Source organism: Chlamydotis macqueenii, chromosome 1, assembly GCF_036417535.1.
Source record: "Chlamydotis macqueenii isolate bChlMac1 chromosome 1, bChlMac1.mat, whole genome shotgun sequence".
NCBI classification, from domain to species: domain Eukaryota; kingdom Metazoa; phylum Chordata; class Aves; order Otidiformes; family Otididae; genus Chlamydotis; species Chlamydotis macqueenii.
The window spans coordinates 76,211,470-76,238,038 of NC_141556.1; the positions used below are offsets into that span (position 1 = coordinate 76,211,470).

Genomic DNA, 26,569 nt, shown 5'->3' on the forward strand with positions numbered 1-26,569 from the left:
GGGGTGGAGTACATCGCATGAGAAGATCACCAGAGATTTTCGAAAACGGGTTAGACGATCATCAGGAACGGCTTAGCTGGAAGTAATCCTACCTGGAGCAGGGGTTGGATAGGAGCTCTTTCAAGATGCCTTCCAGCCCTGTTTTTTAAGACTCCCATGATACAGCATGTTACTGATGTGTTACGCAACAGTGTACCCATGAGGAACATTTCCACAGAAGAAATTTTAACATTTGCTTTACACAAAAAAAAAATGTTTTCCCCACAATTAAGCAATCTGAAACTGCTCCCGCCCCCGAAAAAAATGTTAAACTGTTTCTTTTATAAGAACAAGCCTCAACCAAATTTGAAGTTAAAACGGATTTTGAAATATTTTTGTCTGCCCTGCCTAGCTGAATTTAGGTTAATGAGACAGAGTTGCCACCAAGGGTGTCAAGGCTCACCCTCCTTGGAGCGAGGGATGGGGCCAGATGACCTCCTGAGATCTTTTCCCGCCTCAGTTTTTCTGCAGGTCTGAGCTGCGTGAGTGGCACCCTCAGCAGCCCATGGTGCTGGGCCTAGGGGTGCTATTCCGCCCCTGGTCCCTGGGTGAAGCAGGCGTCGACCGGATGCAGGGGAAGGAAGAGATGGGGTTTGTGAACTTGGGCTCATTCAGGGGCAAAGAGCTACATCACGAAGGCTGGCCGGGCGAGCACAGCATCCGCAGCACCGCTGTGCACAGGCACTCTGTGAAAGGGTAGCAGCGGCAGGGAAAGAGGACCTGAAGCCTGGAGATCTCTCCAGAAGTTTTCCAGAGCCAGTTTTTAGCTCCCGTGGGGCTACTGCAGCAGAGACGGTAAAGTCATAGTCTCTGGGGAGGGAGATGTATCTAAACAGCAGAATTCAGATCACGCACGTGCCTCTGCGCCATTTTATCGTTAGTTCCTGACTTGTCAGTTTACAGCCCTGTGTGAACCACCACTGGTTTGGATTTGCCCCAAAGCACAGCTGCCCGCATGCTCGAGGGAGGCGATGACCTGGTGAGGACCCCAAGGGTGCTAGGCAGCCCTGCTTGCAAATCAGAGCCGGGGTACACTGGGTCCCAGGGAGCCAAGACGGGCTGCGGCAGGCAAATGAGCTACTCCCAGCCATTGTAAAGAGCATAGCACCATGCAAATCGCCCGGCAGAACAAGGGCACCATCACCTCCAAGCTAATTTCATAGCTGCAAATCACCTGAGTGATTCTTTTTAAGTGCTTTCAGCCTGGTTTTGATTTGATCAAGAGTTTCCTACCTTGTCTGTCAGCCAGTGAGGTGGCTTTGGATCTGAACTGGGGGAGGAGATCTGCTGGGGAGGGTTGCTATGACACTGCCGGTGGCTTTATCCTCATCCCTTATTCAAAATAAGCCAGTGAGCTGCTGGCCAGGGCTGAGTCCTGCTGCTGGAAAGGTCTGTCCATCAACCGCTGAGGTGCTGGAGACAGCTCATGCAAAAATGATTCCTACAAAAGAGCCGCGATCACGGTACTGGTCTCTCAGCCTGGGAAATAAGGAGACGGCTTGCTGAAGGTGGGGAAGGAAAAGGGTGCAGCACGACTGGCACTTAGCGATTAGATTATAACGTCCCACATGGGAAGTGCAGTGGGAGGAGGAGGTGGAGGAGGGAGGGCATGTGTCCATTCATGGGGGGAAGGGCAAGCACATGCCAGAGGCTTTGGGGTCGCCTGCACACAGCGCAGGGGGAAGGAAGGTGGCCAGCGGGGTCATTAAGCCGTTGCGGTATCAGTCTCCCAGATACTATACAGGCTTTACTGCTGTTATATGTACCTTTTCTTTGACGGGCAGACTGTAGCCTAGATGTTCTTGCAGCTGAAATGCCCAATGTAGTAAACAGGCATAACCAAGGGAACGGTGTTGCCCTTGGGGCTGTTTATCCCTCCTCAAGGGCTGCCTCCTGCAGGCACCAGGGCTCCGTCCAGCGGCTCCTTACGGGGCTGAGGTGGAAGACAGCTTGTCCCAGGGGGCTGCAGACAGCAACTCGGCAGCAGGGCTGAAAGATGCCCACATCTGCTCTTTTTCCTCCCTTTTTCCAACTTCAGCTGTTGGCTTCACTCCTGCAATCTCTTTTGGTTTGGTTTTAAGCAAAACAAAAGTATTCCCCTCTCTTCAGGACAGCAGAACAAACCTTTTCACGATGCGGCCACCAGTGCTTGTCTGGTCTTCTCCTGACAGGAGCCAGGTTGTAGACCGAGAGCCTTAAACCACCTGCCTTTTTTCTGCTACCGTGCCAAAGGGATGACATTCCTAATCAGCCACAATGTGACTAAAACTGGAGTGCATTCCCATTGCCAGGTTTTCTTAATCTAATTTCTGTGAGAGGAAAGAAAAAGAAAAAAAAAAACAACCCAGTTAATGGTTTTGCTAGCAGACACTCACTCCTTGAAATGAAGTCACTGAGCCTCCACCAAGAGACTTTTTTAAATGAAGTTGGCAGATACAGATAAATCCTTTTAGAATCATTAGTTTGATGTTGATAGGATGGTATCATATTTATTGATCAGTATTCACCAAAGAGAGATGCACTCTGATTAAATTTTGCCAATTGAGTCAAGCTTGATGATAAGTGTGGTGTCCAGCAAGTGGATTAGAAATGAAGATGTGATAAGAGGGAAACTGGAACAGCACGGTACCTTCAGACAGAAGGCAGGATGGCTGCTACATAATTTAAACCCAAAGGGAGGTGCGCTGCTGCAGGCTTAAGAGCCTTCAGCAGGACAAAAGGCCAGGAGCCATCTGCTTTCCACAAAAACAAGCCAGGCTCATCTCCCTCTCAGCTTTCTACCTGGCCAAGCACACCCCAGCCAGAAATTGGTAAGGGTGATCCCTGTGTATCTATAGCTGGCTGCAGGGGAGCTGCAGGAAGATGTGGAAACATCTGGCACATGGAAATGAAGGACATATTTCCCTCTCCATAGAAGCCTGAGATTGCAAAAGCTTTCCCTGCCCCAAGTCCAAAGTAAAAGAGTATTGAATTAATAATCACCACCAAAGTGGCTTGGATCGTATTTAAAAGTTTTGTGCTGGTTTTATCAAGACATTTTAATTTCTATGGCATTTAAATAACTCAAAATTCAAATAATTTTTCAAAAGGAATACTTGTTTTGAGTTGGAGGAAAAAATGTTTGCTCAAAATGTGTCAAATTTGGAAATTTTTTTTCAAACTTTATTTCCTTGCATCACATTTTCTTTTAATTTTTATATTCAATAAAATTCACTCCTTGCTGCCAGAAGGTCAGTTTGAAAGAAATGTCAGAAGAAACAAAAGAATTGAAAAATCCCAAATTGACTCCACCAATTGTAGCAATGATTTCCTGGGATGAATTTCATAGGTAATAATAAGGGTCCACATTTATAAAGTTTTTTGATGCTGCTGGAGTCACTGGAGTGAGTAAGAATTGCCAGGTCCCCTAAATCAGGTGGTTCTGATTTGGGCACCGAGATTAAGTTAAAAATACTCAGTGTTTGGCTCCCTCCTCTCCCTGTATTTCCATATACTTGTTAATGTTTATCACTTATCAGGCTAATATTACCATCCAAGGGCATAACATGGAGTTTTCCTAACATAAGGAAAGCAGTTGTGGCATTTCCCATCTGCAGTGCAGTACGTGATAAAATACTCTTGGTTTTCACAGCTTAACCTACCGTGAGGTGTAGATATAATTAACATGATGAGGACAGTCCTAAAAACTGACTGTTGGGTTCCTACACAAGTAAAGGTCATTAATAAAGTTCTCTAGTTACTCCTTTGTTCAAAATGGACTTCAAGGATATTTGTTGAGTTAAATATTACACTTCAAATGTGAATTACTCTTTACTCTGAGGCTATTTGGAAGGAAAACACGTTTGGGATTAAAAACGTAGGTGGGTGCAGAAGGTCCATTTTCAAAAAAATCTGGCTGGCTTGTTATTGATCTGGGGCTGCTCTCTCAGAGTCCTGATGCATCTTCCAGAAAGAGGATGGTCTAGTCTGAGTGCTGGGGCTTTGGGGAATCAGACATTTTCATGTTGGCCATTTTGATATGAAACCTGTACCAGTTTGCAAGCATCTTGTGACTGAGATTTCTGAGCCACCAAAGCTAATTTGTGAAGCAGGCAAAAAATATTCGAGTGGAAGAATAGGCACGGGTGTGTTCACACCCGTCAGCCAGCTCACAGAAATATTGTGTAATAGAAGGGGTTTTCCACTTCTTTGTATGTTGCAAAGGGTTTGACATTTGTCTGGGCTAATTCCAGAAGAGCTGTCTGGTTTTCCTGTTGGTGACGTCCCACCTCGGTCTCGGCTGGTCTGGCTAGGCAGAGCTCCAGGCTCCCAAGCACAGAGCCAGAGCCTGAATCTAATGGAAGATTTTTAATCCCCCTGAGACAACCAATGCCAACACACAGCACCTATCAAGTCGAAAGTAAGTATTTAACTGGTGAAATAGAGACCTTTTGTTCGCACAAAGAACTGCTGACGTTTGTTGAGGTTTTCCTGGTCTCCGGCAGGCCATGGGTAGCTGATGTTGATTAGGTAACATTTTCTGCAACTCATCCTCTCCTTAAAGTTTACTGGTCTTTCAACAACCCCAACGTCTTTCTTGGGCATTGCGTTGGGCTTAATTTTGTTTGGTTTTAATTTGAAAAGTAGAATTGGTAGCACATGCGTAATATTTGCCATTCCCTCTAATCATTCGTCCTAGCCACCTCTGGATTGATAAGGAAGGAGGAGCTGGCATGTAAACCAGAGCGGTTTTCTGCAGTAGTCATGGCGTTGGTAAACACGGCGGGACCGCGCTGCTCTTACTCCTGACCAGTGGGTAACTTGTGTGTTCACTAGCAACAGCACGCATGTCTGCCTTAAGCCCTTGGTACAACAACAGAGAGAGAAGGAAAAATATCACTGCTTACAGTGGCAGGGGAGGATTAGGAATTAATCACACCACCATGACTGCAGGGCTCCTGGCACCGTGGCCTCCCAGCCCTGGGAAGGCAGGCACTCCCTGCTTTGGGAAAACGTTTTCCTGGATGAAGAGGCCGGAGCAGGCGCTGCCTTGGGGCTGTCTTAGGAGACTCTTGCACGTCAGACGTCCCCCGCACCGTGAAGCTGCGGTTGGTGCCAGGAGGACGTGCCCACACTTTCCCCAAAGCTGCTGCTGGTCAGGGCTCGCCCGCCGCAGGCAGTTCGCTTGGAGAGCTGCGGCAGGCAGGGGAGCCTCGATAAGCATTGCAGATTTTTGCCTGGCTTCAGACCGAAAATAACAACCAATCTGCAGCTGGTTAACTAAAATAAAAAGAAGCTAAAATAAAACGAAGCTAAAAACAGCAAAGCTGTGTGCAGTGGTGTTAGTGGTTTGGGGACGGTCAGCTGAAGAGGCCACGCTTACGTGCGTCATGAGCAGGTGAAGTTCAAAGGACCTTTCCCAAGTTGTTTTTCCAACTCCAAGGGTGGAGCAGGGGTAGAAACTCATCCCCTCCCCATGTTTTCCTCAAGACTGTCTAAGGTGACAAACGCCAGGGTCGCCAAGAGCCACAATTCTAATTTTGGCTCTGATGCCTGGCCCTGGGAGTGGCAGTAGGGACTGCCCTGCAATAAATCAACACTGACAGCTAAGATCTCCCACCCAGAGCCATCGTTTGCTGAGAGGATGACCCCTGTGCCGGCTTCCTCCCAGCCCTTTTACCCCATGAGTAAAGGCTGAGGGCCTAAAAAAGGCAGCTTCATCTCTTTCCATATACGGATGAGTTGGTGATACGCCCGGTGTAGATAGCAGGCAGCTGCAGCCTAGCCAGATCGGTCTCTCCTGGTTCATCCTCCTTGTGTCCTCTCTGCACCCTAAGGGCTTTCAGGGCTCTTCTCCAACCAGAAACATTGCAGGCACCAGGCAAGGCCACTCCTGCATCTTACAACCCTTCTGCTCTGTTCAGCTCCAGGGCTGACGCTGTGGCCAGGCAGTGCTTGCTGCCCGTGCCCAGTGCTCCTGCCTGGGGAACAGCCACCCTGCAGCACCCCTGCTCCTGCAGCTGCGAATGGCCCTGTGAGCCGCCCTGAGATGAGGGAACCATCCCAAAACCCCGGCGCTGCTGCCGCACGGGTAACGATGAGGGCACTGGGATAAGCAACGGCACAAAGACCAGCGGGTAAGTGAGGGTTTGCTGACTGCTGGTGGGCATAATCCGGGTGCTGCCCCTCAGCGGTGCCTGCCCTGGGTACACCTCACCCGCTCCTGGCCCTGCCTTTGCCGTAGAGGGCCTCCGGGAAGCAGCTCCCGAAAGAGCCGTGTATGAAAGCAAACAGGAGCCTCTTAACATGCCAGGCTGTGAACCATGACGGCTCAGAAGGGACTTCCCAACGTGCACGTCGGCTCTCCCTGGGGTGGCTGCCAGCATGTCTGGTACAGGAGCCAGTGCTGTTAGCCGTCACAGTCGCTGAGGCCAGTGTTACCTTCTTGTGCTCTTACATGCTCTACTAATGTGTAAAAACAACAGTTGAGACTCGTCCTGGCCTCCTGGGGCTTTGAGGATACCTAAATCATTTCAAGTGCATGGACATCTTTGGTTCCTAGATAGTAGCTTCCAAATTTTGGACACTAAGAATTTCTCTAAGATTCTGACTGCTCCATGTGCTGGATGTCAGAACAAGGTTTGCCTCCTGGCTGGAAGCCTGGAGGTGCGATCTCAGCCACCCAGAGGGACTTACTAAAGGGGTGCTTGTTTCAAACCTCCTATTTTTTTTTCCCCCAGTAGCTCAACCAATTGATAGATTCTTACAGTAAAAAAAAAAATACATGTTTGAATTTGCACAAAATATTTTGATATTCTGGCAGGCCAGAGTTTGGCCTGCGTGCTGCGTTTAGTCCCCTGAGTTCCTGCAGTCAGCACAAAGCTGCTGCACACCTCTGCGATGCACCTGGCTAACTCTGCTTGCTCCCTTCCTCTCCACATCCCGGGTCTCCTCACCACTCCGATGGGCTGTCCCTCCTCCACAGGGAAACATCCACCCACAGGAGCTTACCCACAGAGCTGATCCAATTGCTCCAAGCTCTTTCTGAGTGACCGTCCAGCAGCAGGCAGACATACCCCACCGATCCCTGCAGTGCACCTCAGTGTGCCCAGCGGGTACATTGTGCAGGGACAGGACATCTTGTAGCATGCTGCTTGGTCCATCACCTCACCAAGCATGTGGCTCCTGCATGGTTCTTCATGCTCAGCCCTTCTTGTGGTGCCCCGCTCTCTGGCTCTGGCTTGCGCCCCAACCCTGCAGCCAGCCCAGCCCACAGGGACATCATTGGGCTCCTGGGGAAGCCAGCCAGGAGCTTCACGGCGCCCTCGGGCGATCCTGCCTGTCCAGCTGTAGGAGGCAGATCGTTTCAGCTGAACAACTTAATGGTAGCTAATGATGACATGGTCCGCCAACGCTGCCTGGTCATGATGGTCCTTCCAAAGGCCTTGGAAAATTACCAGGCGTTTTGAACTGCAATGATAACTTTTAAATGCCTGCCTTGAATAGCTTTTAGTCTTGATGCAAGTTTAAGAAATGGAAAAAAAAAACAAACCAAACACATTATAAGGAACAGCAGCAAATTTTCCAGTTTCTTATCCCTCAACAACCCCCACCCATCCCCTCCCCCCATCTTTAAGGAAAAGCATTTTTCTGAAAAAAAATGAAGAAAAGAGTAGGTGGGGGGGAAAGGCAGAAGAAAGGCCACTGACTCCAGCCTGCCTGGCCATTCTTTTGCAGTACAAGGATTTTGAGGGGTGCTGAGTCTCAGCTAGAGGATTGCAACACGTGTCAAAATGCGGGGAACGGGCTCTTTCTGCTCTGTCTTGAGAGCAGGGGTGGACATTAAATTATTTTGAAGTTGCTTGCAAAATGGTGTGTGGATTTGCAGATCGCATTTTCTTCCCTTTTCTAGTGATGCCAGGGGATCGCCTCGCCTGTGAACTTGAGACCATCTGGAAAATGTCATCTGGCATCCCTGTGCCAGACGGATATTTATAGATAAAGTAAATCATGTTGTCATGATCGAAACAAATAAGGAAAGGCCCCAAGGGAGCGGAGTGCCTCTGCCCCCATCTCTGCATGGCTTTGCCTGACAAGGGGATGCCAGTGCCTGGTTGTTGTCCCTCATGCCCACAGGGTACCATCAACTCCCAGAAGCTGGGTGTCCTCACCCCACCTTGGAAGACTGGTGCAGGACCAGCCAGACACATGTGCCCAGTCACAGCGTAGGGGTGACGCATGCAAGATCGTGCATGCTGAGACATCCCCATTCTGTGGGCAAGCCATGGCATGAGGCCTTCCCTAAGTCCAAAAGGCAAGCAAGACATTGGATCCCCAAGTACAGCTGGGGGTGGCCTGGCCTCTCACTCCCACCGGCATTTGAAATGGGCTGAAATACTTCAGCGGCTCAGGTGCAGCCCCACTGCCACATGCAGTTGGCAGAGCCTCACGTTATGCTACTATTCCTTGGATATTAGGAAACACTTCTTTACTGAAAGAGTGGGCAGGCACTGGAACAGGCTGCCCAAGGAAGCGGTGGAGTCACCATCCCTGGAGGTATTCAAAGAACGTGTAGACGTGGCACTTCAGGACATGGTTTAGTAGGCACAGTGGTGTTAGGCTGATGGTTGGACTTGATGATCTTGGACGTCTTTTCCAACCTTAAGGAAAAAAAAAAAGATGATGGCTACCAGCAGTTCCTGCACACCACTACTCCTGCCGCGCTTCCTCTCCTCCAGCAACGTGCGTGCTGATTGCGAATAGCAGAAACCCAGAGGCTTCGCTTGGTCTTCACCCATACTCCGAAATCTCCCTTTGATACAGCAAACCGAGGAACTAAATGTTTTCATCTCCAAAGCCAGTCAGTTTTGAAGAGCAGATGGAAGCACTTAAAGCAGTCCCTCCAGCAGATGTGCCTTCCTGTGACCAGGCTCCCCCTCAGCCCCTTGACCAGATTTGCTGCATATCACCTATCATTGCATTGGCTGGAATGGCCAGCAGTGCAGCCACAAAACCATGTACAGCTCAAAAGTTTGTATATTTTGGACAAAAAATAACATCATTTCAAAGGAATTTCTCACAAGAAGTGAAACCCTTCCCCTCAGCTGAGCAGTTCAGAGTATTATTAACCATTTGACCGTAACCCACTTAACAAAGACTGCCTTTGCCTTCAGGAAAGTACAATCCCTTGAGAATTCAGGCTAGGTCTCGATATGGGCTTCCTAAATTTATTCCTGGAAAATTAAACATTTGTTTTAGATAGGAAGATATTTGCACATCTGTGTCTCCATTAACGGTTCCAGGCCCTCCGCTTGTAAAACTAATCGATATTGTTCACTTTGCAGTGCTACCTTGAGTGGCTACACGAAGCGATGTTATGGTCATAGAAATGAAATTAAAAGCACGCAGCTGACCCACTGCAGTTCAGTTCTGTCTTCCCAATCGCCTCTGGCTGGGGATCACCAAATGTCTGTTTTATTCAATATTTCCTTCTCATTGAAGGTTTGTATCATCACTTCCAGGAGCGAAAGAAATCATGTTGCGAGACAGCCAATTTTGGCCCACTGACCGTGTGCTGGAGGAAGGGCAGCATTGGGTTTTGGGGAGGGAGTTTCCCCAAGGGAAAGCCAGGAAGCAGTGCTGAGCTGGCACCACAGCCCAGCGACGGGGCCATCGGTGCCAGGATGCCCTGGCGAGTGGCCTTATCTGAGCACCCACCCTGGAAAATCTAACAGAAAATTACGTTGCTTTTAAAAAGTTACACGGAAACTCATTCCTGTAGAGATTGTATCTGAACCTGCCAAAATAATCTCTAAAATAAACCCCAAAACAGCCAACAGCCCCCGCTTCCTTTGCCATGATGGCATAGGCACCTGCAGCAAACACCGGGCAGCTCCAGCAGCCCGTCCTCCTCGCAGGACCCCAGGCATGCTACACAGCCAGCGACGAGCCACGAGAAATTAAGCGATCACATTTGTTTTAGAGTAGGGATGACTCTGAGTGAGGAAGTCAAAATGAGTGGTGGGGCCAAGCGCTGCAAACAAGAAGTGTCCGCCGTGGCCCTTGCTGGGAAGGCCAAATAAGTGGGCGGAAAGGGAGTTCCCGGGGACATTTTGGGGAGAGGTGCACCGAGGGGTTACGCCTACACACAAACATCTTGAGATCACCGTGACAAGCTGGGACTTGCCAGCCCCAACAGCCAAGATGGTGCAGGTAACCACTGACACACCGCCATCACTGCCCCGGTGGGACCGAGGCCTCCCAGGAAAGCGCCAGCAAGCACAGGCCTGGGGAGAATAATGATTAAATGTCGGTTGGAGTGGAAACCATGGCACTTGAGAAGCATGGCCACCCACCCTGGCCCTCGCCTGGCCAGGGATGCATGGATGGCCCCAGTCAGGTCACACTCAGCTCCCAGCCCAGAGGGGTGGCAGGGAGGTTTTAGGTCAAACCCCTCTGTGTCCTGGGCAAAACAAAGGGAGGAGAGAAAACAGAGTAGTTTGGCAAAGGACCCAAAGGTAGTCCAGCTAAACAGGGCTCGCCTTGAACAGGTAGCCAGACTGGGCCGAAACCTGTCCATGTCTCCACAAAAACAGAGACATCTTATTTCCAAGACATGCAAACCAGGAATGTCTGGTTGTACATGAAAACGTCAACATAACATTTTGGATAGTCGATGAAGAAATGCTAGTCCCTGGGACACGGCACTTTGCAAATGACAGAGAAACCATGCCGAGCACTGAGCTGGATCGGAGAGCGTTATCTGTCTCCTCAGTGAACAACAATTTCCCTCAGCCCAGTCTGGGGGAAGCTGCTGCTCTATCAGACAAGTCCTGCTGAGTTTTGCTCCTCTCCGCGGCCATGTGCAACATGCCCTTTCTCTGCAAAGTCCCAGCAGTTTCAGTTATCAAGAGAAGGAAACAGAAAGCTGCAGCTGCCACAAAAGGCTTTGTAGAAATATTTTCAAACCTCAGAAAACCCACCTGGAATTAAAAAGAGCAAGCCATTTTATGCAAGGCACTATAGTGCTGTTGTACTCATCCCGGCAGACTCGCCATTAACCCAACAAGCCCACAAACCTTCCCAAGCATGTTCCCGAAAATTAAGCACATGCAAAACCCGCCTCGGCAGACCCTAACCCATCACTGACCACCAGTTTTTGGAGCAGGGCAGGCCTCTGAGAGCCTTCTACCCATCCCAGCAGCCCAAGCCATAGTATTTTCTCCCTGCAGACGGGCCAGCCACAGGAGTAGGTGTCTCTGTGGCCATGGCTCGGGGCACACAGCCGCTCCAACCCCGCTTGGCTCCAGGGACCCTTCCCCTGTGGACACTCGAGCTCGTGCACAGCTTTCTCATCCCATGCTGCTTTGGCCACGCTGCCATCATGTGCCTGGACATGCTCAAAAACGCCCATCCCACCCTTGGTGGAGGTGTCACCCACCTCATGACGTACAGACACAGCTCTGTATGCCATGGGTGGATTCTGCCAAAAGTCACATCCAGCGCCACCAATAGACATTGATTACAGGACACCCTTTTGCTGCCGGGATGAGCCATGGCGGCCACGTCCCTGCAACAAGTGGTCGAGTCCGGAGGGCCATAGCTGCTCATCCTCTTACCTGGAGACCCTCGTGCCAGGGAGATGAGGAAGAAACTTAAAATTGCCCTCCATCCAGCCACCTTGCTGATGGGAAAAATAAAAGGAAAAAATGAAGAAACCCAACCAGGCACCTGCTGTGTCAGTGGCTGGTTGCCCCTCCTGCCCCTCTTTGTTACCTGGGACCCCATGAGGTGGCCAGGCTCCACGGTGCAGCTCTCCTGGTTGTGGCCATTGCAGGCAGGGGAGCAAGACCCCGCCTGAACAGCTGGAAGAACTGTGGGGAACAGGCACGTTAACCCTGCTGCTGCAGGTTTTGTAGAGGCTCAGGAAGAAGTCACCCTTAGTTGCATCTGTTTTAAGTTATTTCCTTAACTATGAGTGTGAGATTTTTTTTTTAGATAATTCATTTTTAGAGGAAATTTAGATTTTGCATAGTGTGAATACTCTTGTGACAGCAATCTCACTCAAGATACTGTACTGGATGTTTTTGTTGTGTAGCTTCATTATATTTCCCTAGCTTGCATTCCTTAAGCATTAGTTTTCTTGTCAAGAATGGGGCCTTGAAAAAGAATTTAGTAAGTGGCATCTTTATTGTCAGCTAACGTACTCTTTTAAGTTAGCTTTTTATTACTTTCCACTCTCCAAATACCCTGCTGAATTTTCTGGTAATTAAAAATATAATAAAGAGAAAAAGCCTCAGGGGGAAACCATGGGCAGCACACAGAAAAGCTGTCGGTGCTGCGGCTGCCAGAGCCGCAGCCGGAGCAGCCCTTCCAGGTCGAGGTGGGGCGAGCTCTTTCCATCCAGAGTGCCGCCAGCTCACCTTGGCAGGCTGCGGACACCCTTCAGCCTGAGCTGAAAACAAACAGAAACTGCAAATGTTGTTGACTGGCACAAATAAAAGCCACCTTTAATGTGCCGGGGTGTATAGGTGTGTGCAGGCAGACCGGCCGCACCTTGGCAGAGGGGCCTGGCGGCGTTATCGTGGCTCCTGCCAAGGCCACTTCCAAGGCCGTGGACCTGCTTGGGCACCCGACTTTGTGCTGGTCTGGATGGAGAGGCTGGATTTTATTTATCTGCTTCTCAGAGAATTGTGAAATTGGTGGCTCAGTGCCACAGGCAGCATCTGTGGGCAGGGGGATCTCCAGTTAACCCAGCTGCTCCAGCCGGGGAAAACCAGACCCGCTCTCACCGGCGTGCCTGTGGGGCTGCCTGCTCGGGCATCCCTTGCTATTCAAGCCTTAGCATCATGCCCTTCCTCCTCCTCCTCCTCCTGGCTCTGCTGCTTCGCCCGCAGCAGCCCCACTGCCACAGACAAGAGACAGAAGCTGACCCCCTCTTTTGGGTGCTGAGTACATGGCTGAGGCATCTCGATTATTTATTTTCTCTCCCACCCATCTCTGAGGATCCTTTTTAATTAAGTAAAAGATTATTTTGGAGCAGGATGTGGGTTTCCACCCTGACCCAAGCGGGCAGGAATCAAGAGTGGGAGCCCAGTCCAGATGTCTTTTAGCTACGGCTCCGGGTTTCTACGTGGGGATACTGGGCTTTCCCCACACCACCCCTTCCTTCACCCTGCGCATCCCCGGTGAGGGGATCTCTCCTCTCCAGTACCAGTGGAGGAGGAAGACTGGAAGCAATTTGAGAAATGGGCTGTAACTTAGCCTGCACACATAGTGAGGGAGAGGTCAGGGGCAGGGGGCGAAAGCAAAGCAAAAAAAAATCCTCCACCAAACCCAGAAAAAGCTTTTTCCAACACAAAGTACAGACTTGATGCCAACAAAACATTTTGTGGATTCCAGACTGTTCATGCCAAAAAAACAAATGGTGAAATAAAAGGAAAGTGTCAGAGAAAAGACAATTTTGTCCTGGCTTTTTTGATCAGTCTTTTTGGTTTTCATTTAAGTGCATTTAAGATATCCTTCAACTGATACGTCTCTGACTTGAAAGAAAACATCACCTTTTAGAGTGAACATCATGTTTAGTTTGATCCAAAATGTTTTTCTTTACTTTTTTTTAAAATGTGATATTTTTTAAATTGCTTTGAGTAAGAACAAAGCTTTTCTTCTCCAGTATTTTTCCAAACTAACTAAAAAAAGGAATTATTCACATAGCTCTTTATGCACTGCTCTGCACGATGCACCCACTGGTCTCCACAAGAGCCTGTACTCACTCGTATTTATTAGCATGTACATCACAGTTTTGATGCTTCCCAAAACCGATGCACTCTTTTGCTTGAAATTCTGTGAGGTTTCAGAAAACTCCTCCCTTCCCTCAGTGTTTCTGGTATTAAGTCTGCCGTAGGAAAGGCTGCAGCCGGAGTTAAACCACCTGTATGTGTCACCTCACTGCAGAGGGGGCTTCCCCCATAGCCCGGGACCTCATCTGCTGCCAGCAGAGCGGTGGGGGCTGCGACTCTTCTCCCACGCACTCACAGCATCACACTCATGGCGTCTCATCGCCTCTCTGAAATCAGTGAGGTAGCTTTTCCTCTCGCATCGATGAAGACAGGCCAATGTGTTCAGGGGAGGAGTCAGAGTAGATGCCTTCTCTCACTCCCCAAGGTGTTTGGACTTCACACTAACCTTTTCCTTTGGGGGGAACGGAAAGTGCATTAATCTAGAGTGGTGCAGGAGCCAAGACTGATGAAAACCAGGCTGCAGCCCAGGCCTGCTTGCTCTGCCTGGCAAAGTGGAGGAGCTCCTGCACACTTGCTGCCTTTGCTGCTGCTCAAATCCACTCCCAGGCTGCATAAAACTGCTGCAGCCCGGGGAGGTGTGCACGGATTCAGCCCACTGCCCAATCCTGCAAAAGGTGGAGCACCACTGCTTTCACTGAGAAAAGGGAGACGTGAAAGTATTTCCACGGATGCTTAGAAAACTTAGAGAAAAAAGCCAGAGAGTGTGATATTTGAGATGAGGCAAAAAGCTACTGTAAATACTGGCTATTGATTTGCTGCGTCAGCTCTCCTCTCTTAGCCACATCTGATCAGAACAGCGGTTACATCTCAGTTATGCAGTGACATATCAGTTGCACACTTAAGTAACGCCTTACTTAACATTTCTGCCCACTCCCTCTTTTCTTGAGCCTTGAGTGCGTGCAGTCCCACCTCCCTGGCCCGTCATGTCATTCAGCATCTCGTTTCAAGCAAGGACATTTTCTTTGCATTTGAAGCCTGCAGATGGGGTTTGTAATTTTCTGGTTTCCAGAAACCACCATTGTTTTCCATCAAAGTCGAGGGAATGAGATCCAGAGGCCGAGTGGCTTCTTCCCTGCCCTGCTCAGCCAAGAAAGCTTTCACACTTAATGCCATGGCTCCGTTCCTGCATATTGCGGCGGCTGTAAAACAAAGCTCAGACAAAAGCGAGTGCCAGTGTACATATTGTAAAAGCAATTACGAGTGAGGCAGAAGAAACATGGGCAGGAGGAAGCCAGGAGCAGCAGGGAGAGGCTGATTTTTGGGAGACAGGGCGCGGTGAGCAGCAGTGTGGGGAGCTGCAGGATGCCCTGGCTGCGCACAGACCCACGCTTGGTCTCACCTTGGCCAAAAACGTGTCAGCAACAGGCACCCCATGTTCCTAATTCCTCGTGGAAAGGTTTGCTGTTCAAAGCGGTGCAAGTTAACGGCTGTGCAGGAAGAAACTAAGGTGTTTGGGGAGCGGCGCTTGGGGCAGCAGTGCCCAAGCTCTCTCTCCAGCCAGAGGAGACCCAGGCAACATCAACCAAATGCAAACGCCCTGCATCCGCCAGCCGACTGCTCCCGTGGGCCCAGCGCCTGGGTGTCTGCTGGCTGCCAAGGGAGCTCAGACGCTGACCTGAGGTCAAATCCCAACAGCAATGCCCGTTCTTTGGCACACACCAACGTGAATGATGCCTACAGCCACCTGCAGAGAGCCTACTGCCTCTTGCTTTGTCCAAGAGCCTCGGCTCTCCGTCCATCCTCAGCAGCTGCAGGAGCTGGAACTGATGACCTGGGAGCGTTGATTCCAGTTAGTTGGTGCTGTCAGCAGGACTAGCGCTGTAACATCCAAGTAAAGGGCGTAGGTGAGGGGAGGAGCAGGTGTTCTGCATCAGGTCTCACCTACATCCACGCCACCAGCCTCAGGCAGGATCTTACCCCACACCAGCCCCGTGGGTGACAGGAGCACATCTCTGTAATCTTGAGAACAGGGGGGAGGGAGGGAAATCACTATGACTGATATGTGCTGGAGGCCTCCTGCTGCTGCTGTGAGAACAGTGGGTTGTGAAAACTTGTAGATGACAATTTTAACGAAGAAATTTTGCACTTGTCTATTAGGTCTCGGAAAATGGAAAAATTGAACACAGAACCGGAACTAGTATTAGTAAGTGGTATCAATGTCATTAAAGAATGACAAGAGTCAAAGCACTGTAAGTACAAACAGTGCCCTAAAGGGCTGGCTTCATAGTGTTAAAAATAGCTGCAAGGCAAGTCACATGAGGGGAAAGAAACAAAGCAGAAAAGGACAAGTGACAGAAGTGCTGCAAATGGGAGGTCAGAGGCTACAAAAGCTAGCGTTGCCCAGCTGGGAAAAATGATCGCTGAGACATGAGCACAGAGAGCTCTAGACAGAAAAAAAGATGTGGGAGGAGAGGAGGAGAAGGCAATGTGAGCAAATGCAATGGAGAAGGTAAAATTTCTGAGGGACAGAGGACATAGTTAATACTGTCCTGTTAGGAAGGATAAAGAACCGGTAAAGTGAAGAGGATGAGCAGGGAAGTTTGTAGAAGCCTTTTTTTTTTTTCCCGTGATGCTGTTTCTACCTTCTGCTTCAGGAGATGAAGGTCCAGTTTGGCGGATTGATGCCTGCTGTTCATTTCTGCCCATCTGCACACTTCCCAAGTTCCTGCTCAGTCACCCCTCCCGCAGCTTCGGGCAGAAACCAGTTCAAGCCCAGAGGCTCCACAGCCCCCGTCTTCTGTGTTTCCCAGGCCAGGACAGTGAGCTGGTGGTCCTTCCCTGCCTTGACACCCTGTCCTGGCTTTCCAGTCATGGTCTGTCTCCTTGCTGTGACAGAAAGCCCAGGGCAGGGAGGCGGGAGGAGACAAGCCCCGAGTAGCCAGGCAAGAGCTGCCAGAAAGGCTGCAAATGTTTGCCAGAGCACAAAGTCTGTCATCCTTACCTCCGAGGTCCTCCCACCGCCTAGCACCAAGCTAAAAGCTCCTCTGGGGAGCTCCCATGACAGACACCCACAGCCCCACCCCAGCCAGGCGCAGGGAGGATGAGGTGCATCCTTCTAGGAGTGGTTTTCTTCCCTCCAGCCCTGGTAGCCCTGAATGACCCCAGCCACCCTCAGCAGCACAGCCCCCTCCCACCGCAGCCGTCGCTTCCCAGCACTCGGCATTTAGAAAACAAGCAGCTGTCAAAAACCCAAACGAAACAAGACAGCCTTCACAAAACTCGCTGCCTCCTAAGGAAGGAACACGAGGTGGGTGCTGGCAATGCTACGTGGTGACAGAGAAGTCCCTCAGGCAGGAAAAACGTTGTGCAAGGGGATGAAATGTTCACCAAGCAAAAATGAGATGACAGGGTCTGGACAAGCTATCACACGCACCTTTAATCAAGTATTGCCCCATCTTGGCCAGCTGAACTGCTTGGCATCCATGTGACAGAAATGCCAGTAGGATGAAAGTCCCCTTGTGGGGAAACAGCCCTCCCTCCCTATTTGCTTTTATGTATTTTAAATCAGTTTTCCCCAATTTCATTGATAATGTCTCACAAGTCATAAAGCAAAAGAAATACCCCAGTTATTTGCATGGTGTCGATGTATTTCGCCTCCTTTGTTTTTCAATTGGTTTGTTCATCAGAGTAGACTGATTTCATTTTATGGTTCTCATGAATTAGCAGAGTTGATGTTTTTAACAAATTTTTAACGTCAAATCCTACTTCAGTAAGACAAAATAAGACTTGAGCCATTTCCCAGGCCTGGGGCAAACAAACAGCTTCGTAAGGCTTTTACGTCTTCACACCACACAATGAATTTCAGAAAGTAACCACAGAATAACTTTGCAACAGAAAACTTCCTTTAGTTTTTTAAGGTGGTTGGACACATGTAGGTAATAATGCTATGATTTAAATCATTATTTTGGCAATTGACTTAGCACTTAAAACAACCACAGCAGTTCGTACCTCGAAGCTACAACACAGGCAAGTTTATCTAAGCTGAAAGTTTCATGAAAACCTGTTAATGAACTTCTTACCTGTGAGAACAAAACCAACCACACCACCACCCCCAAACCCTGCAGACGATGCAAAGCAGAACCGTCTTGTGCATAGTGGCCCTTTACTCCCCCAAACGAGGGCCCACCCCATCCTGAGCAGCACATAACAGACATCTCTGCTTTGTTGGGAACTGACAAGAAGGGTCAGAAGGATTTAAAGACTTCACGCAATAAAAAGAAAAATCATTTCAATGTTATTCTATCCGGAAGTACCTAAACCCTCTTTTCTTCCTCTACATTTTCCCTTCAGATATGACTTATTTTTTGCAGAAAATAAGTATTTTCAGTATAAGCTTATAGTCATACTTTGGTTTTCATTTTCCCCAAAAGCAGGATGTTTGGGTTCACTTTATCCTTGTTATATGCCCCTTCTATAACGACAGGTTTCCTTCACGTTTCAAGGACAGCTGAAAGCAGGAGGTTGGGAGCGCTGCAACGGCCAGCGTAAGTTCTTCATCTGGCCTTCACAAACCAGATCATGGTGGCAGTGCTTACCTTCAAGCACTGGTCTTCAGAGATTAACTGGAGCTCTTTCCTGTCTCAGGAGAGACTTCTCTCAGTGCAGTGAAGACTCTCCTGGGACATGAAGAGAGCTCCAGGCTGGGACATCAGAAAATGTCCCTCAGATACAATGGTGGCATTTTGTGTCCGTGTCCATAAGAGCTGCCAGGGAGGTCTGTGGAGCACCTTTAAAATACAGCTCAGAGCAAAGCTGTCCTGAGTTTGTAAAGAAATTCAAATAGCTGGGGGGGCATCAGTGGTCTCATTTCCTCCTCCCTGAATTTAGCAAAGAGTTTCAGACAGAAAAAAAATTGTGGAGACAAACATTGGCTTATTTTTAAAAGTAAGACAATTTTGTGTTAAGCGGAATCAGATAAAAGCAAATTGTTTATTTCTCAATTCAGCCAAGCCAGGGAAGAGAGAAAGAGCTCTCCCTTAAGAAAAACCCAGCCTTGATGAGCATTACCCTGGGTCTGAAGCCAGGTTGCTGTGATCACGTTCATTCTCTTCGGGAAGGGTCAACTCCCAACATTTTGGGAAAACTCCCTGCGCATAGCCATGGCATCATTTTGCCTGGCTGGGAAAGCCCACTCCAGCAGTTGCCCCCTCAGTTCACCACCCTCCACTGCAGCTATCCGATTCTGAAAAACTGGTTCACCTAAATGATCTTCCAAACTCCCAAACCAAACCCATCCCTGAAGCTGTGCTGCCTCTCAGTTTGTTTTTTCTTACCCAGCTTGTTCTAACTTTGACAAGGAAGGCAGGGAAAGAGGGTGACAGAGCGTAGTCCAGCAGCAGAAAAGGGGTACGTACCAAAAACCCCACAGCTAAATGCATCATGAGATTACTACTATGCAAACAGCAGCACCTGCCTTATCTTAGTAAGGCTCTCAGTTCCACATCAGTTGCTCCCTGTTGCAACCAGGTATTAAAGATGCACCCTCTTCAGTGGATGTTCGGTGTTAACTAAGACGCTAGATAGAAAAGTCAGCTGCAGTTTTGCATTTCCTTTATTTTCTGATGTTCTTGATTCCAAGATGAAAAGGGTGGTATTTAGTATTAGAGAATATAACAATCCGCTCTAGATATTGAAAACAAGGAGCTGCAAATGTGGATTGGAAAATACAGGCAGCCCAGCCCACAAACACAATACAGCCCATTTCCTTCCAAATGGTCAGGCTTCTTGTGAACTGCGTGTCCCCAGAGCATCCCATTAATGCTTCTGGATCTCCCAGCACTGCTCACATTTGCAATTACATTGATCATGAATTATTACTGTGTCAAGTAATTTTGATGTAAGCAGGAAAGAACTGTCAGCCAAATAGAAGATATTATGAGCACACTGTATATTACCAGAAAGGAACACAGAAATTCCTATCGGTGTAATGAGAAACCTGAAAAAGAAAGTGGGAGCCTCTTCAAAGGCTGGCTTCTATACTTCAGAAATCCAGCTCTACACCAGCTTTTAAAAGTTTCCTACGCAGAGTTAAAAGTGTTACCTCATGACCAAGCCCTGTGAGCTTCACAGGCTGCCTTTCGATGGAGCCACTGCTCAGTCTGAGATCACACAGAACGTGGGGAGTGAATATGTTTGGATAACAAATGGAATATTTCTCTGAGGGAACACTGGGAATCTCTGTTTCCTTCCATTTTTATCATTTACAGTAATAGGTCCTAGGTCTTTCCCTGCTATGGGCACACATTTTGTCACACAGCTGGTCTTTACAGACCATGACAAAGGAGCTTCTCTTAGCAGTGTTACTGTGTCAGCACCTTCCCTCTCTACACAGCAAACCTCTCAAGCACTGGCTGGAGGCAAGTAATGGAACGGCAATGTGTTCATCTGTACAATTTAATTCCAGAATATATATCTCATTTCTGATCAAGCTGTTCTGCCAGCAGTCCTCACATCCACAAAGCACTGCACCACGTTCATCTCCCTAAGGATTTTGTCCCCTTAATCATTACAGTAACAGAAACCAAGAAAAAACCACATCAATTTATAAATACAAATGCTGGTTTATATTGATTGGCTCATGAGCTGATGAACCAATAAAACATTTGACTTACAAACTCCAGACTGCAAAGTCCTCTGTTCTCAAGCTATAGGATCCTGCACTGTTGGGATGGGAACATCTCCATGTTCCCATCACCAAACCCGCCCCCTGCGTACCCAAATCTTCTACATCTTGTCTCATGGACACTTCTGTATGCCTTCTCAAACCAGCCTGTCAACAACATAATTATTTTCTCCACCCTTCACCAAGGAAAGCCACTGTTCTTCCATGCCAATTTGCCAGTTAAGAGAAAATGTAGGTGTATGGAGCACCAGTAAAAATGGTAGGGAGCAGATATCCACATTGCTCAATATAAAGCAGCTACGCAGGGCCCAATCCAGGTGCCCACTTGTAGATACTTTAGACGCCCTTGTGTTTGTGATTGATGACACAGCACTACAGGACACCTTCTGGTGTCACAATCAGTAATCAAGCAAGGTATGCTAAGGCTTTTCTAATGGCAACAGATGTCCATAAGCAGGCCACCAACTTGAACTCTCATTAGCTAAGATACAGATCTTAGGTTTAAGATCAAAACCTGCTCTTAGAGACAACCAAAGAGAACAGAAAGGTCAGACTAACCACACAAAGCTACAAATGAAGAAATAAGTGTTGCAGAGCTTCAGTATGGAGCTGCAAGCCAAGCTGAAGGTGGAGAAAAGTTCCAAATCTTCTATTGCTCCTTTCCTCCTTCTCTCTCTAGAAACAGGGAGGTTGTTGAAGAATGTGCACTCTAAGAGGCTTGCTAACCAGAGGTCAAACTGTTCTTGCATAGTTTGCTAACAGGATGCACACAACCCTCTAGTTACCCTCCAACTAGAGGAGGGTAGTTGAAGCTCGACTGCTTCAGTAGGGCTATACTCTCTATTTTTACATATTTGGGGAAGAAAGCAACATTGCTTACCATGAAGAGGGAAGCAAAAGTCTCACAGAAATCAAAGTTGAAAAAGAACCATGAGATCATACTGCTTTGTGTGGGAGACAACATGTCTAGTTTCCCATTGAAGGTTTTAAAAAATAGACATCAACAGCAAATTTAAGTTGAAACCACTAAAATTAGAAGTAACATATTCTGACAGTTGCAGTTGATCTTGCATGAAGACAAAGGCAGTGCTAGTTTGTCTTTGAAGCTGTGAGCAGCAGAACGAAGGATGACTGCAATTTTTCTGCTTTGTACCACCTCAGCGACCTCCAGGTCTGTAGGACACTGTTTTGACCATTACTGATCAAAGAGAATCCAGTTTATACGCATGGATATGCAAAAAAGCTAATTTGTGTAGAAGCCCCTCAAAACCAAATCAAGCACTCACCATTTTATGTGGTCTTCAGCTTTACCCTTGACTTACCACAGCAGCCAGACTTCTTTGACTCAAGAGCAGGACAAGAGCAGCATTAAAATACACGTAGCTAAAGCAACGTTTACAGACTCCTATGCTATGGAGTCACTCAGCCCACTCTGCACTACAAAATCCTTCTAAAACAAAAACTTTAATTAACATCAAAATGGCTCTGGAATTCCTTCTCCCAGCAGTGGAACAAACTGGTGTGAAGCAGACCAGAATGACAGCATTGAGCATTTCCCATTTTGCAGAAAGCAGGAGAAACAGAAGGTAACAAGATTCCCTTCACAGTTTACTCAGTGAAGGAGAGTGCAGGTCTCTGCATCAAAATAATCCTGGTTCTGGTGTTTTAACAACTAACTTTAAATATTTTTCTAACCCTTTCAATTTAACCTACAAAAATAAACTCTCTGAAATATAAAGTATTAAATAACCCTCTTCCCCCTCCCCTTATACACAGCGTCGTTACTGGACTTTAACACGAGGAAAATTTAACTTGAATCGTTCACAGTTGCTGCTGCCGTCATTCAGTTTCAGCTTTGAAAAAGCAAGATGTGTAACAGTAGTAAGAGAGGATTAAGGGAAGAAAAACTACAACAAAATGCAACAGGTGACTAATGCCAAGTTTCCCTTGGAAACTTGTCGCAAAAACAGATTCACCAATACGTGGTTTCATTACACATTCTAAAACATGCGATGCTTGCAGCAGCATCAGTCATTTGCCCCTCTTACCAGAGGCTGACAAATGTGTTTGAAGGCAAAAGATGAGAGAAAGGGAAAGGATGCACAAGAAAGCAGGAATGCAAGCATAATTTTAGGTGCAGACTTCTTCCTCCCTTTGATCCAGTCCAATCAAATCTTGCAGGATCAGAGGTGCCATGGCATCCTCGAGTCCCAAGAGACTGGAGGAGTTAAAGCTGGCTCTTCCAGCGTACAGGGTAACCCCTCCCCGCCTCTATTTGATGAAACATAGTGACATCTCCTGGGTTTATTAAAGACACAAATAGGTGTATTGGAGGTCAGGAGCTATTCATCCAGCCATTATGTCAAGAGAACATCAAGAGAACGTATTAGCACTACGCAGGTTGCCACGGAGAATCTGCAACAACAAAGCCAATTTATGCTCAACTGCACAATATTCCTGAAAACATCTCTTGTTCCCCCATAACACAACTCTGCAGTGTAACCTTCAAATTGCAGTAAAGAGGAAAAAGTTTATACATCTGCTAGAGAGTTGCACATGTTTTACAGTATTTAAGATAACTTCCCCCAGTTGTTTCCTCCTAGAATTTCTTCTTACTTTGTACTGAAAATATCAGTTTTTCTTATTTTTCCATCTGTGAGTGGGTCACTGCAATAATGCATAGAAATGCACACCATTATTTCAGTGTAGGTGATCTCACATACATTGTTACATACGAGAAACCACAGAACTACATTTTGTTATACTTCACTGCCTTAATTTAAGCAACTACATCCATACAGAACTGTCTAAAAATGCATCCTCGTTACCGGAGGAGCAGCTCTTCTGGAAGTCACTGGTTGCTGTTGGGATATTGCAACTCCGAAAATCAGACCACTTATTACTTGTAATAAATTTAGTGCTGTGCTGGGACAGAGTTTTGGCTGGGACAGAGTTAATTTTCTTCATAGCAGCTAACATGAGGCTATGGTTTCGATTTGTGCTGAAAACAGTGTTAGTGACACAAAGACGTTTTTGTTACTGCTGAGCAGCGCTTACACAGAGTCAAGGCCTCTTCCACCTCTCACACCACCCCACGAGTGAGTAGGCTGGGGGTACACAAGAAGTTGGGAGGCAACACAGCTGGGACAGATCACTCCAACTGACAAAAGGGATATTCCATGCCATATGACCTCATGCTCAGCATATAAAGCTGGAGGAAGAAGAAAGAAGCGGGGGATTTTCAGAGTCACGGCATTTCTCTTCTCAAGTAACCATCACACGTGATGGATCCCTGCTTTCCTGAAGATGGCTGAACACCTGCCTGCTGATGCGAAGTAGTGAATGAATTTAATTCCTTCTTCTGCTTTGCTTGCACAAGCAGCTTTTGTTTCAATCATTAAACTGTTCTTATCTCAACCCATGAGTTTTCTCACTTTTACTCTACCAGTTCTCTTCCCTATCCCACGAGGGGTGGGGAGGATGAGTGAGCAGCTGTGTGGGTCTTAGTTGCTGACTGGGGTTAAACCACAACAATACTTAACTGAAAGTCATTTGAAAATTGAGAATCATTACCTGTAATTCGAGAAAACCAAAGCAAGCCCAGACCAGTACATTTTCTTGTTAGATTAGCAAAGTCATCTTTCTCCTTTCTCCATAGGGTGGGAAAGGAGAAAACTAAGCCAGTCTTTTATTGTAAAGCTCTACAGTTAAGCAGAACAAATGTTTACCTTGTGCTATTCTCAAAAAAGAAAGATCATTTTTGGATTAATAAATCTAAACGCAACAGCTACAAGAGAAAGCTACCAGCACTGAGAGTTAGATATGAGGCAGCTAGAAAGTAAAAACAAATACAGCTATACTGCTAACTGTATTTCAACACAGTATTTCAATACAGTAGCTTATTTTCTACCCCAGCCTTAGTATTTGTATTTCTAAATCACTATAGCAATTTAATAAGAAAGCTAGTTTCACCAATTGAAATTAAAGGTTAATTTTACCAGACCATTGTATAGACAGAATAAAGATGGCAGTATTTAGAAAGCTGGAGACTGGTGTCTGCACATAGAAATTTAATTTAAAAATGAGTTTATATCAATTGTTTTTATTAGATATCAGCAGTTTACAAATTTGAATTAAGAAATAAACTTACAGAATGGAATTAGCTTGAGCTCATTCTTGGTTGTGAGGTTTTTTTTCTTTAAGGTCAGAATCATTTTTATACAGGATGTCATCAGCAATAAATTTTAGACTGTCTAAAACACAGCCTCACTATTTCCTCATTCAATATTTCATAATTTAGCAAAAAACTAAGATTGTTCTAAACATTTTTAACAAGTATTTAACTAACTACTCTATTAGGCCCTTTATATATTTTAATTTTTTTCTCAATTTGTACACAAAAGCACTTAAGGATTCTATATTGCAATTTTTTGTAAGTTTCAAAACTAGGAATAAATAGGTTGTTCCCATTACATGATAAAATCCACTATTCAATATGCCACACGTCTTGTCTTCTCCATACCTCATATGTAACCACACAACTTTCTAGTAGGAATATTGTTTTAAAACACTAATTCCCCATCATTTTAATGCACATCAATTGATGACTGCAAGAGCTTCTACTTCCTGATAAGCACAGGTTTAACTTAATTCTATATTTTGCTACAGTCCACTAAATACCACCTCAGCATATGCTTAATTTACATTTTCTTCTCCACAGCTCATGAGACAGTCAGAAGACAAGTTATGTCTGGCGAGTAAGGATGCAACCGCACCGAGGTTTCTATTAGGAAGCCTCATTTCCAATGTAAGCGGTTCATCCCTCTTTCTCTGTCCTGCCTCACAGCCAAAACCAGTAATAAAATAAAGCTTCCAACATCTAACGTTAAGGTCGCTAAGAAATACAAGACTGTAAAAGAGCAGGCGGGGGGGCGGGGCGGGGAACAAACTGCATACGCAATGTAACAAGTTGCTACTAGATTTCTGCTCTGTAAAAATGAAATGGCAGTAAGAAGAGGCTGAGCCAGAAAGCTGCACAAGGAAACAAATATGCTGGAACAAGTAAAAATATCAACAGTCTTAAGGCAACCTTCATTTGAATCAGCAGTGTGATTACTTGTATTTCTGAAGATAAATCCTTCTTTAGTGTACTAATCATGTTGATAGAAAAGATGTTATGAACCATATCGATCCTAGAAAAGTAAAAAAAAAAGACATGAGTATGTTTTCCATTAAAAGTAATTACTTTTACTTACATTTGTAAAATAAATTGTAGTTTAATTCTTAAAGAAAATTGATCAGTGCTTCCAACAACCGGAGTTTAAAATTAAACTCCAGCCTGATTTTCAAACACCGGAGAGCTCCCACGGACCTCATATAGGAAATGCAAACTGACTGGAGCACAAAGCATTCTTTACCCTATTGAGATCAGGATGTCTTAATTTTGTGCACAAACATGGATCAAAGGTATTACTGTCCAGTCAGTTAAAAAGCAATACAAGATTTGGGCTAGATGATCACTGTAGGTCCCTTCCAACTAAACTATTCTATTCTGAGTTATGAACTATTATTACTTTAGAAATAATGTGACAGCAAATAACTTCCATGATGGAATTTTTGTTTAAATTCTAAGAAAAGAAATAAAATATATAAAGGAAAAGGCAAAAAGATACTCCAAGCAAGGTGAGCTATCAGCTACAGATTTATTTTTAAAAATATAAAGATCTACTGTTTCCCATGAAAGGTCTACAAAGTTCCAAACCAAATTAATTCTCTTCTCCCTGAAGATGATTCAACAGCACGATCCATGATACTAAATACCTACAAAAAGACTTTAACTGATGGTTAATATATCGTAATATTTTTACTAACCTGTATAGATGTCATAACTCCATTAGCAAGTACAGAAAGTTTTCCAGCCACTGATTTCACTCCTTGTTTAAACTGAGCTATATCAGGAGCTGAAGGCAAGACATTTGTAATATTGTAGCTTCCTAAAAAGGAGAATACACACACACAAGAAGAAAACAGAATTTTACATTAAAAGCAGCCTTTTTTTTTCCCCCTGAAGTTACCATATACTACTAGGAGCATTAAACACCATGAGTGATCGACACTGTAAAAAGCACTA

General features: G+C 46.4%; 1 protein-coding gene across 1 annotated transcript in view; it reads right to left on the bottom strand.

Annotated features, from left to right (window-relative positions):
• Positions 1 to 24,487: 24,487 nt before the first annotated feature.
• The window catches only part of ARFGAP3 (ARF GTPase activating protein 3), a 35,125-nt gene continuing 33,043 nt past the window's right edge, over positions 24,488 to 26,569 (bottom strand). The window contains exons 15-16 of the mRNA XM_086757386.1: positions 26,311 to 26,432; positions 24,488 to 25,631 (exon numbers count right to left, since the gene is read on the bottom strand). Coding sequence (XP_086613512.1) covers positions 25,614 to 25,631; positions 26,311 to 26,432 — 140 coding nt within the window. The 3' untranslated portion in view covers positions 24,488 to 25,613. The remainder of the gene's footprint in view (positions 25,632 to 26,310; positions 26,433 to 26,569) is intronic.